We start from the raw sequence: 18,327 nt of genomic DNA, 5'->3' as shown, positions 1-18,327 counted from the left end.
CAGTGGCACAGAGCTCCCAGGTTTACCAGGTTTAGGAATCCCTTCCCTAGAAAGCCCATAGTGGTCAGCAGACAAGTTGGATGGGTAACAGAGTTCATCACTGTGACTGGAAATGAGTCTCACCTGAAATGCAACAGCAGCTACTTTACACAGGTCTCGTGACCATCCTCAACATTCTTGGTGGCTGCAACCTTAGTAGGCTTTGACCATTAATTAAACTGACACGATTCACGAATTGGATAAAGGCTTTTGACAGTTGGAATAAACATCAGATGGGTAGATTGATTCCCTATCCTTAAGGAAAAGAACCACAGCTGGTTTAAGTATGATGTTTAATGTAAGATACAGTGGCTTGGCAGAGTTGGTGCAAAACTAAAGAGTACCAGATTCAGTTCTAGTCAGTGAGTTAGCAGCCTAGGCACTTGGGCAAAAAAAATTGGCCCAGCTGTCCCAAGTCCTCCAAAGCCCTCTGTGTATCACCAGCTAGGAGCTCCAAAACTGATATGCCACTACTTGGAGGCTTGGGTAGAATCCAAGTGTCCCCAGCTTCCAAAGTGACAAGAGACTGGCCCCAGCCATCAGAGCAGTAGAATTTTCAGGACAGGGTTGAGAAGAGTGGGGACAGAACTGGACATGGGGGCCTGAGCTGCTGAACATTTGCTACATGCAGTAGTCTAAGAGACTCACAGCTGGAGAGGTTAGCCTGTCCACCTTCCCACCCATGTGTGGTACGGAAGAAGGTGACCATCTAGTTAAAGAAACAAAGATCCTTTCAAAGCTGTATTTGGCATAAGCTAATACCACTGCTAGTGCTGCCAGTGGCCAGGCACAGATACTGGAGGCCCTGAGGAGTTGGGAGGAAGGGAGAACAATGTGCAGGCAGAGCAGGAAACAGCCAGCTCAGGTCCACACCCCAGGGGCCCAGAAGGATAAAGGCCGTGCAGTAAAGGGAACATACGGTTCTTCTCTTTGGTCAAAGGCCCGAATATGGGCCTGTTAGGTGAAAGGGCTGAAGGGCACAGGCTCTGCCCTTGGACCCTAGCTTTGGGCTCATCACATTGAGGCGGTGACAGAGCGAGACGAAGGCAGGAAGACAGAGCAGAGTCAGGCTGGGACTCGCCAGCTCCTAGGAGCTGCCCTTGTCCTTGTCGTCCATCAGGTCATACCTGTGAAAACGAGAGGGCTCATATAGAAAGATGACTCTTGTGTCATCTTATTTATAAATGACACACGATCCAAGGGCTTCTCTACTTCATAGAATCAATGGTTCTCTGCTCAGATTGTATCTTTTTTTCCTTTCCTATGATTGGAATTTCTCCCACTGAAATATCCAGACCACCCCCACCCACGCAGACACTCACCACCGGGCTACACCCTGGGAAAGGTCTGTCTCAGCTAGGTCCAACTGCACCTGTGTTGGAGGATGGTGGGGGAAAGATGTTATCTTTTTGAGACAGGATCTCATTCTGATGATGCCGTTTTGAAATCTCCAAAGACCTTACTCCTTCATCACATACTCGTCGCAAACCATTGCAGAGGTGACAGAGTCACCTCTAAAGGATCACCTGGGGTACTTCCTTCCTCACAGGGACTATAACCTTGGTACCAGCAGCTTCCAGCCCTCACCTCTGCCCTGCCATCCTGCCCTTACCTTCCCCAGCAGCTCACGCTCTCTTGACATGAAGGAGGAATTAGACTTGACAGAGACATCCAGCTTTCGTCTCAGGGCCTCATCCAGGGGGAGTTCCCACTCAAACCTGGGGTAGGACTGGGTGTTAGGGGCCAGGAGTCCTTTCCGAGGCTGCCGTCCCTCCACCTGAACGCCCGCTGACTGACCGTTCATTAAATTCGGGACTCAGGGTCCGCTTCTTCTGGGAGGTCTTCCTCTTGGTGCCTCGGTTCTTGTCTGGCAGCAGCAACAGGGACACATAGGGATCGGGAGGATCGCGTCCGTTCTGTCGAAGGGCCCTACAACAGGAGGAGGTAGCTGATACGGTGACCTGAGGGAAGGGATGGAGGTGACCTGGAGGACGGGAGGGAAGGGATGGGGTCTCACCGGCAACCATGAACAATGCTGACCAGCTTTCGTTCTTCACTGTAGTACCACACAGTCAGTTTCACCTGGCCCAGAGGCCCGGCTGGAGCTTCAAGGGGACTGCGGAGAAATATCAGTAGGTCTGGGAAAAGCTAGAGCCTAGTGAACCTGTAATACTTTTTATTTCTGACTGCATCCCACCTTCCTGTACCAGCCCTTTACCTGTCAACATGTGTGAGGCGCTGCCGGAGCTCTGGGGCTGAGGAGGTGATGTGAGGGGGTCCCCCCCAGAGCTCTGGTTCTTCACTCAGGGATGAGGAGCTGTGGCTGTAGCTGTGGCTATGAGCTTCCACTCCTGAGTGCTGGGACACCAGGATCTAGGGGCAAGAAAGCTGTGAGCTAGGCAGAGTTCTCTCAGTTCCCTCAGTCTAAGGACACAGCCCTCTGTTCCCACCCTCCTGGGTGTCCCTCAGCTGTGAAGGCCCTCCCCTCCTCCCTCTCATCCTGCCCACCATTTCCTGTCACTCACCCCTAGCTGTGCTCTCAGTAGCACCTGCCCCTGACCACTGCTGAGTGTAAACCAGCGGTCCAAGCAGAGCTGGTCAGCCACAAGGAGCTCTGAGAGGGGCAGGGATAATGAGCCCAGCAGGCCAGTGCCCTCACCCCGAACCTGTGGGGCAACAGGACCATGATCAGGAGGCGAATGCATCCACAAATGAGTTAATCCTGGTGGTAAAGGTCCAAACGCTTGCACTCATAGGTGGTTTGGTGAGACTGCCCTTTGAGAAAGGCAGGGAAGCCATGGTAACAGTTGCTAGTCCCTCTGTCCTTCCTTCCTGTTTTTTTTTTTTTTTGAGACGGAGTTTTGCTCTTGTTGTCCAGGATGGAGTGCAGTGGCGCCATTTGGTCTCACCACAACCTCCGCCTCCCGGGTTCAAACGATTCTCCTGCCTCAGTCTCCTGAGTAGCTGGGATTACAGGCACCTGCCACCATACCCAGTCGATTTTTTATTTTTAGTAGAGCTGGGGTTTCTCCATGTTGGTCAGGCTGGTCTCAAACTCGTGACCTCAGGTGATCCACCCACCTCGGCCTCCCAAAGTGCTAGGATTACAGGTGTGAGCCACTGTGCCTGGCCTGTCCTTCCTTTCTTAACCAGAGTAGAGTGGACCATCTTTACAAGCTTTCAGAAAGTATACGAGTAATACCTGCACAGAGTACAGAAAACAACAGTAAAAAGAGAACTAAATGTTTCCTGCCCATCCTACTCCCATTGCCATATTCCAAATGTAACAACCTTTAAAACTGTCCTGTTTTCTTTGTTCTCACAGAATTCTAATGTGCTTGTAGTATCTATTGATTCCCTGCTATAAAAGATGAAGAATTGAGCTCACTTGTACTTCCTTTCTACTCTGCTAGCATTAAGTTACGTTATTTTAAATTCTACTAATTTCGGTCGGGCATGGTGGCCCACACCTGTAAGATGGCTCATGGCCATCTTTTGTCTCCTTCTCACCCTCCACACTGCCTAAGAGATCTCACCCGTGACTGCCCTTGCGAGTGGTTGCTTGCTCATGATGTTCCAGTAAGAGGGCAAAGGAGGAACACCTCATGGGCAATAGATTTGTTTTCTGCATGTCTTTCCTCGATGTCCTGCAGAGATCTCAAATTCAAAAATTCCCTCTCTGTGCATTCCCTAAGTCAGCAACAGCACCCTTATCCATCCAGTCACCCTGCGCCAAAAACCCCAGAGTCTAGGCTGCTCCTTGCTCCTCCACCTGCTCCATATCACAGCAATCTTCCAATCCCATCAGGCCTTAGTCGCTTCTTGCTTTGACTGCTCTAACAGTCTCCTCACTGATCTCCCTGCCCCCAGTGTTGTCCCTCTCCAGTCCATTCTTTACCCTTTTATCCCCATGATCTTCCCAGAATGCAAATCTGGATACGTGACCTCTCATTAAAGGCTTGCCTGGCTGGGTGCGGTGGCTCACGCCTGTAATTCCAGCACTCTGGGAGGCTGAGGCGGTGGATCACCTGAGGTCAGGATTTAGAGACCAGCCTGACCAACATGGAGAAACCCCGTCTCTATTAAAAATACAAAAATTAGCTGGGTGTGGTGGCGGGCACCTATAATCCCATCTACTCGGGAGACTGAGGCAGGAGAATCAATTAAACCCAGGAGGTGGAGGTTGCAGTGAGCCGAGGCCGTATCACTGTACTCCAGCCTGGGCAACAGAGCAAGACTCCATCTCAAAAAAATAATAAATAAAATAAAGGCTTCTCTAAGCCTTAGCATAAAATCCGTATTTCTAGCATATTATTCAACAGCCCCTCTGATCTTGCTCTACCTGCCTCTCTGATCTATAATAAATATGCCTTCTGTCTCCTCCATTTTTTTCTCAGCCTAACGAGTTTTCCTGCTCTTCTTTCCTTGGTCCGAAAGAACTGGTAAATCTACCCTTAGGCTGGGGCGCGGTTCTCATGCTTGTAATCCCAGCACTTTAGATGCTGAGGTGGGCAGAATGCTTGAGTCCAGGAGTTCGAGACCAGCCTGGACGACATGGCAAAACCTCATCTTCACAAAAAAATACAAAAATTAGCTGGGTGTGGTAGTGTGCACCTGTTATCCCAGCTGAGGGGGGAGGATTGCTAGAGCCCAGGAGTTGAGGCTGTAGTGAGCCCTGATTGTACCACTGCACTCCAGCCTGGGCGACAGAGTAACACCCTGTCTAAAAAAAAAAAAAAAAGGCCAGGTGCAGTGGCTCACACCTGTAATCCCAGCACTTGGGGAGGCTGACGTGGATGGATAACCTGAGGTCAGGAGTTCGAGACCAGCCTGGCCAACATGGCGAAACCCTGTCTCTACTAAAAATTGGCTGGGCGTGGTGGCATGTGCATGTAATCCCAGCTACGCTGGTGGCTGAATCAGGAGAACCTGAACCACTTGAACCTGGGAGGCGGAGGTTGCAGCGAGCTGAGATGGCACCATTGCACTCTAGCCTGGGCAACAACAGCGAGACTCTAGTCTCAAAAAAAAAAAAAAAAAAAAAAAAAGGCCAGGCGCGGTGGCTCAAGCCTGTAATCCCAGCACTTTGGGAGGCCGAGACGGGCGGATCACGAGGTCAGGAGATCGAGACCATCCCAACATGGGCTAACATGGTGAAACCCCGTCTCCACTAAAAAATACAAAAAACTAGCCAGGCGAGGTGGCGGGCGCCTGTAGTCCCAGCTACTCGGGAGGCTGAGGCAGGAGAATGGCGTAAACCTGGGAGGCGGAGCTTGCAGTGAGCTGAGATCTGGCCACTGCACTCCAGCCTGGGCAACAGAGCAAGACTCCGTCTCAAAAAAAAAAAAAAAAAAAAAAGAATCTACCCTCAAGCTCAGGGTCATCTAAAGATGCCTTTCTATCTCCAGCTTTTCCCCAGCCTGAACCCTTCCTTTCTTCCCCACAGTCCCTTTTACCTCAGTTATCATTCTGGAAGTTTTATCTGGTTATTTTTCTCCCAAAACAGAGTGTGAGCTCCATAGAGATAAGAAGTCAGACTTTTGGCTGGGTGCGGTGGCTCACACCTGTATTCAAAGCACTTTGGGAGGCCGAGGTGGGCGGATCACCTGAGGTCAGGAGTTCGAGACCATCCTGGCTAACATGATGAAACTCCATCTCTACTAAAAAAAAAATGCAACAATTAGCCAGGTGTGGTGGCGGGCGCCTGTAGTCCCAGCTACTAGGGAGGCTGAGGCAGGAGAATGGCGTGAACCCAGGAGGCGGAGCTTGCAGTGAGCCAAGATAGCGCCACTGCACTCCAGCCTGGGTGACAGAGCAAGACTCTTGTCTCAAAAAAAAAAAAACAAATAAAAACCAGTCAATCTTTTATCTCATCTCTGAATGCTCTGTGCCTGGTTTACTGCCTGGCCATGGCAGAAATTTGCTAAATATTTGAAGAATGAATTTACAGTACCTGCAACTCCAGGCTCTCAATGTGTGGTTTCCTGATGAGAAAGGAGGCACTCTCATCCCAGACAGGGGCTGAAGTTTGTGAAACAGTCTGGTGGAGATGAGGGCTTACTATCAGCGGCTGATACTCTTATTCCTCTTGTCCCTCCCATTTTTACCCTGCAGCATTTCTTCATACCTTGGTTTTATGAGAAGTATCTCCCACAGTGAGAGTAGCATAAGGGTTGGGGGGCTTGGTGCCTTTTCGCAGCTAGAAAGAGAACACTGTGTTAGTCTTAAATTTGGACCTAGTTAGGCAGATCGCCCTCACAAATTATATCCACAGCCAGCAGCCATGTCTCCATTATTACTTGGCAGCCACTACCCCGTGGCCTCGAACAGACAATTTTTCCCACACGTGCACCACCCTCAGAAAGAGAGGGGCCATTTTTCCTATTCCAAATACTCCAGGAGCATCCAAACCAGAGGGAGGTGGAAGAAGGGCCAGGAAGTTATGGGGCATGGGGAGTGGGATCTCACCGGCAAGTCCTCTGCCCGCTCCATATAGACAGATAGCAGGGCCGCGGCCAGCTCCGCACTCTTCTGAGTCTGGATCAAACTATTCACCTGCAGCACCTGTTGGGGGGCACACGGGGCTGGGGAGTGGTAACTGACACCTTGGGTTCTGGCATGTGGCCTGAACACTAAGAGAAGAGCTCATCCTGCCCCATCTTGGGTCTCTTCCTTCCTCCAGTCTCCTGCCCTACCTCCTCTAACTCAGCAGCAGTGGGACGGGGGGTGAGACGCTCCAGGCGCAAGTGCAGGCGGCCAGATGGGACATCCTCCAGGGTCAGCCACTGTGGAAGTAGGCAGGGTGAAGACTTGGGGGTATGCAGACAGGAGAACTATGAGAATGAGGCAAGGGCAGGATCAGGAGGGGTCGTTGACTCTAATTCCATGCTCACCTCATCAAGGAAGCCACTGTTTAAGACTGTGGTGAGACTCACTTTACACCTGTGGAAGAGAAAGATTAAGACAAAAGCTAGATGGTGAGAACCAAGGAGGCCAGACTCCATGGCCTAAAGAGCCCCAGCCTGTTTTTCACCTAGACTCCTATGCTCTCACCTGCCCAGAAAATCATCCTTGTCCAAGTCCTTGTCAAAGACTTCAACCTCTAGCTCTTGGCCTGGAACTGATGTGACAATCACCTAGTGGGAGACAATAGTGCAGATGAAAGAGGATTCTCTCCTTTTCCTCTGCAAATGACCAGACCCCCCAGTCAACTGAACCTCAGAGGTTTCTGGACCACTTTTGGGATTGGGGAAAAATGGGGCAGAACCAGGAGTCACAGCCATTCAATTCTGACCTCAAAAACCTCATTCCAGCGGGGATTGAGATCTTCCCGAACAACATGGCTCCGGAAGCTTCGTCCTGCCAGCTTTAGTTTGACATAGGGGTCTGACTTGCCCTTCACCAGTCCCCCCAAGAAACGGTCTTTGGCAATCAGGTCCTGGGCCTCTAATACATGGATCCGAAGCACATGCTGCAAAAGGGAGAGGGCAGCACCAGATGGCAAAGGGAGAGAGACCTGTCAGAATCTGCCCTGAAACAGGCTTTGCACACTAAGCAGGGCAAACAGACCCTAGTCCTTTCCAGATATAGACTCACCTCAGTCCCAAACTGGCTATCAGGAGTAGTGTGACAGGGTCGAGGTGGGGCATCCACACTGCTGCCTCTCTGGGGACTCTCACTGTCCACGTCCCAAGCACCAGGACTACCAGGCACAGTGGGGAAGCATATTTCTGATGAATCCAAGTACAGGATCTGGGAAGGGTAGTGTGATGTCAAATCAAAGAAGTACAGCTCGCCACCAACAGGCAAGGCATGTGGGGTGGGGTAGAGGAGGGGCTGTGACAGGGGAACTAGGTGCTGCCTTGGCTGGGCTCATCTCTAGAGGCTTCCCTCCACACCCCTTCAACTCATAAGCCATTCCTTCCACCAGTCAGATCAATATGTTTTTGTGCCTGCTTGGCACTTCTACATGTATTAGCTCATTTAATCTTAGGAGGCTCCCTTTGCTTACTCTTAATACCGAAGAATGAACAGGCCTTTCCCCCACACCTCAGTACCTCCTCCGTTTCCATACCCTCATGACTAGTTTAATGTAGAGTCTGGAGTTTGGGCCAGAGCTGCTAAGCTGGAACCACTGGTCCAGGGTGAGTTCTGGGGCAGTCAGCAGGCGGGCCAGAGGCAGTGTCAGTGCTCCTAAAGTCAGGGCCCTGGAATCATCCTTCACCTACAGGAACAGGAGGAAGGACTATAGCGAAGGGATTAGGGGAAAGGATGGCATACTGTGAAAATGATAACATGGCTCCAGCTTCATTCCTCTCTGGACCAATCACAAACCTCCTGCTCCACTCAGGGCCACTTTTTTTTTTTTTTTTTTTTGAGACAGAGTCTCAAAAAAACCTGGAGTGCAATGGCGCCATCTTGGTTCACTGCAACTTCGACCTCCTGGGTTCAACCCATTCTTCTACCTCAGCCTCCCAAATAGCTGGGACTACAGGCGCATGCTGTCATGCCCGGCTAAGTTTTCGTATTTTTTAGTAGAGATGGGGTTTCATCGTCTTGCCCAGGCTGGTCTCAAACTCCTGAGCTCAGGCAATCCGCCCACCTCGGCCAGAGTCATCTTTTATAGTACTCTGCCCAATCCATGGCCTCTTCCACCTTTGTTCATTCTGCTCCCACTATTTGGAAAGTCCTCATTCTCTTCCCTCTGCCTATTTAAATCCTACTCATCTTTCAAGACTCAATTAAAATCCTACTTCTTGCTTCACAAAATCTCCCTAGTTATTCCAGCCTGTCCCTTTCTCTGACCCTCCTTAGTCCTATACAAATTCCTATGTAACTGTTATTCTTCTGTTTTTTTTTTTTTTTGAGAGAGTTTTGCTCTGTCACCCAGGCTGGAGTGCAGTGGAATGAAATCGGCTCACCACAACTTCCACTTCCCGGGTTCAAATGATTCTCCTGCCTCAGCCTCCCAAGTAGCTGGGATTACAGGTGTGTGCCACCGTGCCCGGCTAATTTTTATATTTTTAGTACAGATGGCGTTTCACCATGCTGACCAGGCTGGTCTCAAACTCCTGACCTCAGGTGATCCGCCTGCCTTGGCCTCCCAAAGTGCTGGGATTACAGGCATGAGCCACTGCGCCTGGCCTTGGTTCATATGTACTTGTTGAATGATTTTATATATGTGTCTTGTCTATGAAACTGGCCAGTAAGCATTGTGAAGGCAGACACTACGTTTTGTGCTTTTTCTATGACCTTTAAAATGCTGAATGTGGGGCCAGGCATGGTGGCTCACGCCTGTAATCCAAGCACTTTGGGAAGTTGAGGCAGGCGGATCACCTGAGGTCGGGAGTTCGAGACCAGTCTGACCAACATGGAGAAACCCCGTCGCTACTAAAAACACACACAAAAATTAGCCAGGCGTGGTGGCACATCCCTGTAATCCCAGCTACTCCGGAGGCTGAGGCAGGAGAATCACTTGAACCCAGAAGGTGGGGATTGCGGTGAGCCGAGATCGCGCCATTGTACTCCAGCCTGGGCAACAAGAGCGAAACTCTGTCTCAAAAAAAAAAAAAAAAATGGGCCGGGCGCGGTGGCTCAAGCCTGTAATCCCAGCACTTTGGGAGGCCGAGACGGGCAGATCACGAGGTCAGGAGATCGAGACCATCCTGGCTAACCCAGTGAAACCCCATCTCTACTAAAAAATACAAAAAACTAGCCGGGCGAGGTGACGGGCGCCTGTAGTCCCAGCTACTCGGGAGGCTGAGGCAGGAGAATGGCGTAAACCCGGGAGGCGGAGCTTGCAGTGAGCCGAGATCTGGCCACTGCACTCCAGCCTGGGCGACAGAGCGAGACTCCATCTCAAAAAAAAAAAAAAAAAAAAATGCTGACTGTTAGCGATTTTATTGAGGCATAATTTACATACCATAAAATCACTCATTTTAGGTACCGCGCCCAGTCTTAGAATAATTTTTTTTTTTTTTTTTTTTTGAGACGGAGTCTTGCTGTGTCACCCAGGCTGCACAGTGCAGTGGTGCAATCTCTGCTCACTGCAAGCTCCGCCTCCCGGGTTCACGCCATTCTCCTGCCTCAGCCTCCTGAGTAGCTGGGACTACAGGCGCCCACCACCACACCCGGCTAATATTTTGTATTTTTAGTAGAGATGGGGTTTCACCGTGTTAACCAGGATGGTCTCAATCTCCGGATCTCGTGATCCACCTGCCTCGGCCTCCCAAAGTGCTGGGATTACAGGCATGAACCACTGCGCCCGGCCAGAATAATTTTTTTTTTTTTTTTTTTTGAGGCGGAGTCTCGCTCTGTCGCCCAGGCTGGAGTGCAGTGGCCGGATCTCAGCTCACTGCAAGCTCCGCCTTTTGGGTTCACGCCATTCTCCTGCCTCAGCCTCCCGAGTAGCTGGGACTACAGGCGCCTGCCACCTCGCCCGGCTAGTTTTTTGTATTTTTTAGTAGAGACGGGGTTTCACCAGGTTAGACAGGATGGTCTCGATCTCCTGACCTTGTGATCCGCCCATCTCGGCCTCCCAAAGTGCTGGGATTACAGGCTTGAGCCACCGCGCCCGGCCCAGAATAATTTTTTATAATTGGGAATTATATACCTAAAATGAGTGATTGTATGGTATGTAAATTATGCCTCAATAAAATTGTTTTTTTTTTTTTTTTTTTGAGACGGAGTCTCGCTCTGTAGCCCAGGCTGGAGTGCAGTGGCCGGATCTCAGCTCACTGCAAGCTCCGCCTCCCGGGTTCACGCCATTCTCCGGCCTCAGCCTCCCGAGTAGCTGGGACTACAGGCGCTGCCACCTCGCCCGGCTGTTTTTTGTATTTCTTAGTAGAGACGGGGTTTCACCGTGTTAGCCAGGATGGTCTCGATCTCCTGACCTCGTGATCCGCCCATCTCGGCCTCCCAAAGTGCTGGGATTACAGGCTTGAGCCACCGTGCCCGGCCTAAAATTGTTAACATTCAGAATTTTAAAGGTCATAGAAAAAGCACAAAACATAGTATCTGCTTTCACAATGCTTACTGGCCAGTTTCATAGACAAGACACACATATATAAAATCATTCAAGAACTAGTACATACGAACTAAGGCCAGGTGCGGTGGCTTATGCCTATAATCCCAGCACTTTGGGAGGCTGAGACAGGCAGATCACCTGAGGTCAGGAGTTCGAGAGCAGCCTGGCCAACATGGTGAAATCCCATCTCTACTAAAAATACAAAAATTAGCCGATGGCCGGGCGTGGTGGCTCACGCCTGTAATCCCAGCACTTTGGGAGGCCGAGGTGGGCGGATCACAAGGTCAGGAGATCGAGACCATGGTGAAACCCCGTCTCTACTAAAAATAGAAAAAATTAGCCGGGCGCAGGGGCGGGCGCCTGTAGTCCCAGCTACTCGGGAGGCTGAGGCAGGAGAATGGCGTGAACCCGGGAGGCGGAGCTTGCAGTGAGCCGAGATCGCGCCACTGCACTCCAGCCTGGGCGACAGAGCGAGACTCCGTCTCAAAAAAAAAAAAAAAAAAAAAAAAAAAAAAAAAAAAAATAGCCGGGCGTGGTGGTGCGTGCCTGTAATCCCAGCTACTCAGGAGGCTGAGGCAGGAGAATTGCTTGAACCTGGCAGGCGGAGGTTGCAGTCAGCTGAGATCGCACCATCGCACTCCAGCCTGGGCAACAGAGCGAGACAGCATCTCAAAAAAAAAAAAAAAAGTATTCTGGAGCAACAGTTGGGGAACAGTGGAGAGATATTCAGGGAGGTGGGGAGTCTAGGTAGATGGATTAAAAATCGGAATGAAGGGAAAAGAAGGAGAGGAGAAATGTTACTAATCTGGATAGACACAATAGGGTATTCAAGAGGGGATAAAGAGGTGATTATCTCACTTGCACATCGAGCTCCTGGCTTTGAGGGTCTTGTAGGAAGAACCGGAATGCTTCCTCCCACACTGGGCAGTTGGTACTGTAGACAGCCTGGAGATGTGGAGGAGGGATTAAGGGTGTACACCACAGCACCACTCCTGTTTCTCCAGAAAACCTCTGCACATAACAGGCATTCTAAGGGGAAACCATTCCAAGAACAGGCCCCTCCCTGTCCCACCTGGCCCCCGACAATGATGTCCCGGCCCTCACCTTGCTCTCCTGAGTCACATCCTGAATTGACAGTTGTACCATGGGGTTGGGTTCCTTGTTCCCCTTCTTCAGCTGTGGTGGGTACAATTCAGAGGTCACCATCTTGGGGGATTTGGTTTTGGTTTTGGTGAAGGAAGGTGGGATCGCATCAAAATCCTTTCCCTGAGATGGATCTGATCCCCTCCCTGGGACCCTTGTGTTACATGCTGATACTTCTGGAGCAAAGCAGGCAGTGACAACTGCATCCTCAGCAAGGCAGGGTTGGGGAATGCTACATCCAGGGCTCCTGTTCACCCAGCCAAACTCACAGGAAGATCCTGGGCCCGATCCAGGTAGACAACTAAGATGGCAGCTGATGGGGGCTCTGGTCGAGAGGAGACTCCCCGATTCCACTGTAGAACCTGGGGAGGGGAAGTAGTAGTCAGATCTTGGTCCCCGTTCCAAGTCCCCTACATTTCCAGCTACCTACTTCTCCCCTGCCAGCTTCCTGTTTCCCATGTGGTGTACCTGCTCCAGTTTCTCTGCATCTGACAAAAGCGACAGCCATTCTAGCCTCAAGTGAACTTGGCCTTGCCCACCTTGTAGAGGGAACCACTAGAAGAAATTGAGATGTGGTAGAGATCAGATATCTGCTTAACTACTTCCCTACCAATGTAGCAACTACCGTCTGCCCAAGGGGTGAGATCAGCCCCCACCTTCCTCTTCTCCCAACTTACATCATCCAGAACACCAGCCTGTAACACCTTCCCTACATCCAGCTTCATTCTGGGATGGGGAGGGGAGAGGGTAGTGAAAGGAAGAAAAGGGGAGTGTTGTAATTAGCAGCAGGTCAGTGGCCCTCCACTCACCCACCGAGAAATGACTGGCAGATCTCAGACTCCCTTATTCCTCTCAGGAGATATTCACCTGCATGCGTGAATGTGTGCATGGTAGGGGTTAGGGGTGGGGAGGTTAGGAAGGAAAATGATACATTATTCCCAGGCCCAGAAGGTGAGTATAATTACCTCCAGAACCTCGGTAGCATGGGCTTTATTATTATTTTTTTTTATTATTATTTTTTCTTTAGAGACGGAGTCTCGCTCTGTCGCTCAGGCTGGAGTGCAGTGGCACGATCTTGGCTCACTGCAAGCTCTGCCTCCTGGGTTCACCTGCCATTCTCCTGCCTCAGCCTCCCAAGTAGCTGGGACTACAGGCGCCTGCCACCACGCCCGGCTAATTTTTGTATATTTAGTAGAAATGGGGTTTCACGGTGTTAGCCAGGATGGTCTTGATCTCCTGACCTCATGATCTGCAAGCCTTGGTCAACAAAAGTGCTGGGATTACAGGCGTGAGCCACCGCACCCGGCCAGCATGGGCTTTAGAATCCTAACAGGCGGAGTCTCACCTGCCCAGAAAGTCATCTTTATCTGGATCCTTGTCGAACACCTCCACTTCAATCTCCTGCCCTGGGACCTCGTGTACCATCACCTGGGGAACACAGAAGGCTGAGTGTCTCATGGGGCTGCAGCTGTGAAGATCATCTCATCAGCATCTTCTCTCACGGCCTCCTGGGGCTTCCCCATTTCACACAGCTGCTCAACTCTCCCACCTCATAAGTCTCTCCCCACTGTGGGTTGAGTTCTTCATCAATGACACGACTGCAGAACGTCTGGGTGCCCAAACGCACAAGTGCGTACGGGTCTGACTTGCCCTCAATCAGGCCCTTCACATATTTGTCCTTGGAACTCAGCCCTCGAGCAGCCAGCAGGTGAATTCGAATAATGCCCTGGAGGAAGGAATCAGATGGTGAGAAACTAAGGACCCAGCAAGGGGTTCCTGAGAGAAGGATCTATCTAGTGGGGAAAAGGCCATACCCTGGGCAGAGGGGAACGCAACTGAGCCACATCTTGAAGGTCAGGCACAAGGGGCACCAGTAATCGATTGGGCAACACGAGGAAGGCAGCGATGGAGTCCATGATCATGGTGTCAGAGAGTGAGCTGAATGGGGGAGTAGAAAGCAATGGGTATGGCCTCAACTTCAATTTTCTCCTAACCCCAACTATGTTTCCCACACCTAAAGCTGTAAGAAAGTCCTTTTGTAAAAATCCTTTGTGCTACTCTTCTACCCTAATTCCCCACCTACTGCTCTCTCCCTTCTTCACTGCCATCCCCATTGCCTTTTGCAGTCTTCAGCCCTCTTCATTCCCTACCTGCTCCCTCAACCCGAAGAAAAATCACAGTATCAAACTTTCCAGGGGTATTTGTCTTCGCTCCCCAACTGAAGTTGAGGCTCCTAGAGGACACAAGCAGCATCTTTGACTGCTCTGTGTCCCTTAAACCCCCAACCCAGCGCTGGAACACTCAGCAGATGCTCAGTAAGTCCTTGATACCTAAGTCCTGGGATATCCAGCAGGTTGGTCATCCCTGTCCAGTTGATGTCTAGGGTCTGCAGGGAAAGAGCAGGGGTCAGGACAGATCCTATGGGGTGTGGTCATACCCATCCAACAGTTGCCAGACCCCTCGGCCTTCTTGTCAATTCCCTTCTCATTCCGCATCGCTGGCTGCCCTCATCCTCCCAGTCCTCTCTGCTTCCCCTGCTTCCCCATACCCCTTCATTGTTTTCCCTTACCGGGCGTCGGATGAAGAACATTGACACAGCCCCCACAATGGGAAGGTCCCCAATGAGTGGCTCCAGAATCACCCGCAAGACACCATGTAGCTGAGGCAAGAAGAGAAAATCAAAGCCTTTCCCCAGAAAAGTCCCTCTTCTGTCCTCCCAGACTTTCTCAGCCTTGGTCTTTCCAACCTCACAGTTCCCCATATCCCATGAAACGTAGGACAAACATTCCCTATTATGTGGGCCCCCTGACATATGGCCTACCTGCATGCCCTTGACTCCTGCTTTGCAGAAGTATTTCTTCACTTCTACATCAATCTGCACATCACCTACATAGCTGGGGATTGGTAAAGAAGAGAACCAAGAGGGTTAGTCCTTGGCTGAAGTTGCGGGGAAGGGGAGTGAAGTAGCCTGGACTGACCAGGACACATTGAAGGGGAAGCAGTAAGAGTGGTGAGTGGTATTACCTGATGTTCAAGTCCAGCAGGATCTGCTCTTTTCTCTGACCTGGGTGAACCTTGACTCCAATGATGCGCAATGGCTAGGGAGAGAGAAAGTCCTGAGACAGGGGAGGGAAAGGGAGAAGTACCTCAGTCTACTCTGGGTCATTCACCCTCCCTATCCCACCGCCTCACTTTTCCTCCTCCACACATACCTTTTCACCCAGTTCCACTCGTGTAAATGTAAATGTTTGCAGATGGGGGTTAGATCCCCTAACAGCCGGAGCCACAGTCTCAGCCAGAAGTTTCTCCATATACTGGCCCAGGAAGGGCCAGACCTGGGCCACAATCTGGGAGGAAAGAGAGATGGTCAGAGGAGAACCCAGTCTTCCCTCTCAAGGCAAGTTCCTTCAGAATCCCTACGGAGAGCACTGAGGGATGAGGGTGGGTCTGGCAAGAAGAAACAAATTCCCATTCTCCCCTCACGAAGACTAAAAATCAAATCAATCCTCACCTTATTGAGCCATTCAGCCTTTTCCACGTCTGGGAAGCTGACCTGGAGGTGGGGAAGGCAGAGACAGTGACGTGCACACCCTCGCCTCTGGTTTCCTACCAAGATGCTGGTGGTATGCCACAGAGGAGAGGGAGTGTGTAAGTGTGACAGACTCCTCACACTCAGGGTGGATGAGGGGCTGGGATGCCCCAAAGGTTCATTCCTCACAGAATTTGGGGGCTGAGATCTCTCTAATAAGGGGAGCTGACAGGGTAGAGGTCACATTGTTGCCCTGTGGGTAGCTCAGGGATGTGGTGAAATGACAGCTGCTGAGAGAGAGAAGAGCAGGAGGAGGAGAAGGGCACATTCTTTCTGGAGGGGGAGGCCCAGTCAAATCAAAGTTTCAGGGAATCCTGGGATTTAAAAAGTCCTGGTTCCAGGCTGGCCGCGGTAGCTCACATCTGTAATCTCAGCACTTTGGGAGGCCGAGGCTGGTGGATCACGAGGTCAGGAGTTCGACACCAGCCTGACCAGCATGGTGAAACCCCATCTCTACAAAAAATACAAAATTCGCTGGGCATGGTGGTGCATGCCTGTAATCCCAGCTACCCAGGAGGCTGAGGCAGGAGAATCGCTTGAACCGGGGAGGTGGAGGTTGCAGTGAGCCAAGTTCGGGCCACTGCATTCCAGCCTGGCAACAGAGTGAGAGACTCTGTCTAAAAAAAAAAAAAAAAAAAAAAAAAAGTCCTGCCTTCTCAACTCCCTTCAGACCGGGCTTCTAGAGCAGGAAGGTGAAGAGGGAAGCAAGTCCTTCCTTGAGTCAGGGAGGGGCCAGAAGACCTAATTGGGCCTGGCTTTGTGGGTTTTTTGGGGGGTGTGTGTGCGTGTTTTTTTGTTTTTTGTTTTTTTTTTTCTTTTCCTCTATCTTTCTCTGTGTGACTCCTTTTAAGGGAAAGGACACCTGTGCTTTGTATTGGGGGTAGATTGGTTTCCATGATGACGGGGAGGAGACAAACACTTGCTGCCTAGGCTACAGGTCTCCTAGGGCCATTTCACCCTCTTTCTCCTCCCCTTTCCAGTCCAAGGCCTAGGAAGCTTGGCTGTATCTGCCTAGTGTCAATTTTGACTCCTCTCTGCTACCATTCTCCCCCTAGACTGGCACCTCTGCTGGGAGGGGCCGGGTAACGGGCTTTGCCTCTGCAAGGCTAAAGAGAAGGCATCCGCCTCAGCACAGCAGACTCGGCCGCCGCAGAAATAAGGGTCTCTGCCCCAACGGAACAAGCGCAGCCCACAGTCCGGAAACGGGTGTGGCCGGCCGAGGGGGTGGGGGGAGTGTGGGCCGCGGGCACTGCAGCAGCCGCACCACCTCCTCCCGTACCCCGCCCTCCCTCCAGCAGCGGCCTCTGCCGCGCTGCAGCCTGGCGGCTGGAGGCCTGAAGGTGGCTGCCTGAGGGTGGTCCAGGGGCCGGGGCTGGGTTCCAGCGGATACCCGGGGATAAAAGCGAGAAAAGAGAGAACCGTAAGGCCTTAAATAGGTAAAAAGTCTCGAGGAGCATAGCAAAGACTAGGGAAACCTTTGAGAGGTAACGGGACCAGGATTTCCAGGAGCAGCAAAGGCGCGAGTGGCACCAAAAGCAAGAGGGGCGTTGAAGATGGCTTGGCTAGGAGGGAGAGCTTCGGCTGAGACGGGGTCCCCAGATGTTATGACTGCTGTTGCCCAAGAGTAGAGGAAGAAGTCCTGATTCTGTGGAAGGATCCAGTCTGGGCGTGGGAAAGGGTGGGTGGGGAGAGTCAGCAGTCGGTCCCAAGAGTGGCGCGTCCAGCAGGCAGGCAGCTAGCGGGGAGAGAGGGGAAAGTCCGGGGCCCACTGTCCCAAGGCGGGGAGCTGACTCTAGGCATAAGGAGGAAAAGCCCCAGACGGAAGGAGTGGAAGGGGGCTATGCTGCACAGAGGACCGAGGGTGGTCGCTCACCCAGGCAGGTAGCTCTCGATGACTCATATAAAGAGTTTTCGCCGTGAGCTGCTCCTCGTCGTCCAGTAGCTGCCTCGCTGCTCGAAGGCTCCGTTCTTTCTCGTCGCGGACCCGGCGCCAGCCCAGGTAGAGGGCGAGGCCGAAGAGCACGAAACCCACGCTGAGTCCCACTGCCCCGGCCAAATACACCGGTATCAGCACCAGCAACCGCCTCCCGAACGAAGTCAGCACCGCCAGGGCCTCACCCGCCGCGCCAGGGCCAGCAGGTTGGCCTCCAGAACCTGGGTCTAGCTTTGCGTGAGCAGCGGGGGGCTGGTCAGTGGGGTCGGAGGGAGCAGAAGGCTGGTCCATGGGGCTGGGGCTGGGGCCCTCTCCTGGAGATCGCTCCATTGTGCCACCTCTGGGAGGATCCGCCCGACCCAGGGACTGGCTGGAGGTTGCCTAGTCCTGCGATCAGCTCCCCCCTCCAGTGGCAAAACGTGATCCCCGGGATGGAGGTGGGGGACTTCAAGCCACGCCCCTCCTTTCTGGCGATTTGGGTTGGTCCGCGCTGCACAGACCAAGGTGGAGTTAAAAGGTTGAAACTCCTCCCCTCTTCCGCGGGGAAGGCAGCGGGTTTCGGATAGGTAGGGCCTCCCTGATTGGGCCCGAAGGCCA

General features: G+C 51.9%; 1 protein-coding gene across 7 annotated transcripts; it reads right to left on the bottom strand.

Moving 5' to 3' along the window:
• Window positions 1–315: 315 nt before the first annotated feature.
• On the bottom strand, window positions 316–18,141 carry ESYT1 (extended synaptotagmin 1). 7 transcript variants are annotated; one of them, XM_045366519.2, is made up of 31 exons: window positions 17,671–18,141; window positions 15,720–15,761; window positions 15,421–15,555; window positions 15,233–15,306; window positions 15,030–15,102; window positions 14,778–14,867; window positions 14,539–14,594; window positions 14,023–14,146; window positions 13,758–13,934; window positions 13,554–13,636; window positions 12,886–12,934; window positions 12,677–12,763; window positions 12,478–12,570; window positions 12,170–12,271; window positions 11,924–12,010; window positions 8,114–8,263; window positions 7,636–7,791; window positions 7,334–7,510; window positions 7,093–7,175; window positions 6,933–6,981; window positions 6,735–6,824; window positions 6,508–6,603; window positions 6,167–6,238; window positions 5,993–6,079; window positions 2,565–2,705; window positions 2,258–2,412; window positions 2,057–2,155; window positions 1,837–1,968; window positions 1,652–1,757; window positions 1,362–1,411; window positions 316–1,166 (listed from the first exon to the last, which is right to left on the bottom strand). In XM_045366519.2, exons 1-31 carry the CDS (start codon window positions 18,058–18,060, stop codon window positions 1,127–1,129), a joined length of 3,345 nt encoding a protein of 1,114 aa, XP_045222454.1. In that variant the 5' UTR covers window positions 18,061–18,141; the 3' UTR covers window positions 316–1,126. The 7 variants fall into 7 exon arrangements, with proteins under 7 accessions (XP_045222454.1, XP_005571243.1, XP_045222455.1 ...); XM_005571186.4 differs by having other exon boundaries at window positions 12,170–12,241; XM_045366520.2 differs by lacking the exon at window positions 1,362–1,411.
• Between the last annotated feature and the right edge of the window lie 186 nt (window positions 18,142–18,327).

This window comes from Macaca fascicularis, chromosome 11, assembly GCF_037993035.2.
Source record: "Macaca fascicularis isolate 582-1 chromosome 11, T2T-MFA8v1.1".
Taxonomy (NCBI): domain Eukaryota; kingdom Metazoa; phylum Chordata; class Mammalia; order Primates; family Cercopithecidae; genus Macaca; species Macaca fascicularis.
This window is presented reverse-complemented; position numbering and strand designations above follow the sequence as displayed.

Excerpts from the sequence above, each read along its gene's own strand:
- ESYT1 (XM_045366519.2), bottom strand. The coding sequence starts at position 18,060 with ATGGAGCGATCTCCAGGAGAGGGCCCCAGCCCCAGCCCCATGGACCAG. Across the intron at positions 15,307-15,420 it reads GAGTGGAACTGGGTGAAAAG|CCATTGCGCATCATTGGAGT; the intron begins GTATGTGTGGAG and ends CTCTCTCCCTAG. Across the intron at positions 12,764-12,885 it reads AGGCTGGTGTTCTGGATGAT|TGGTTCCCTCTACAAGGTGG; the intron begins GTAAGTTGGGAG and ends AATTTCTTCTAG.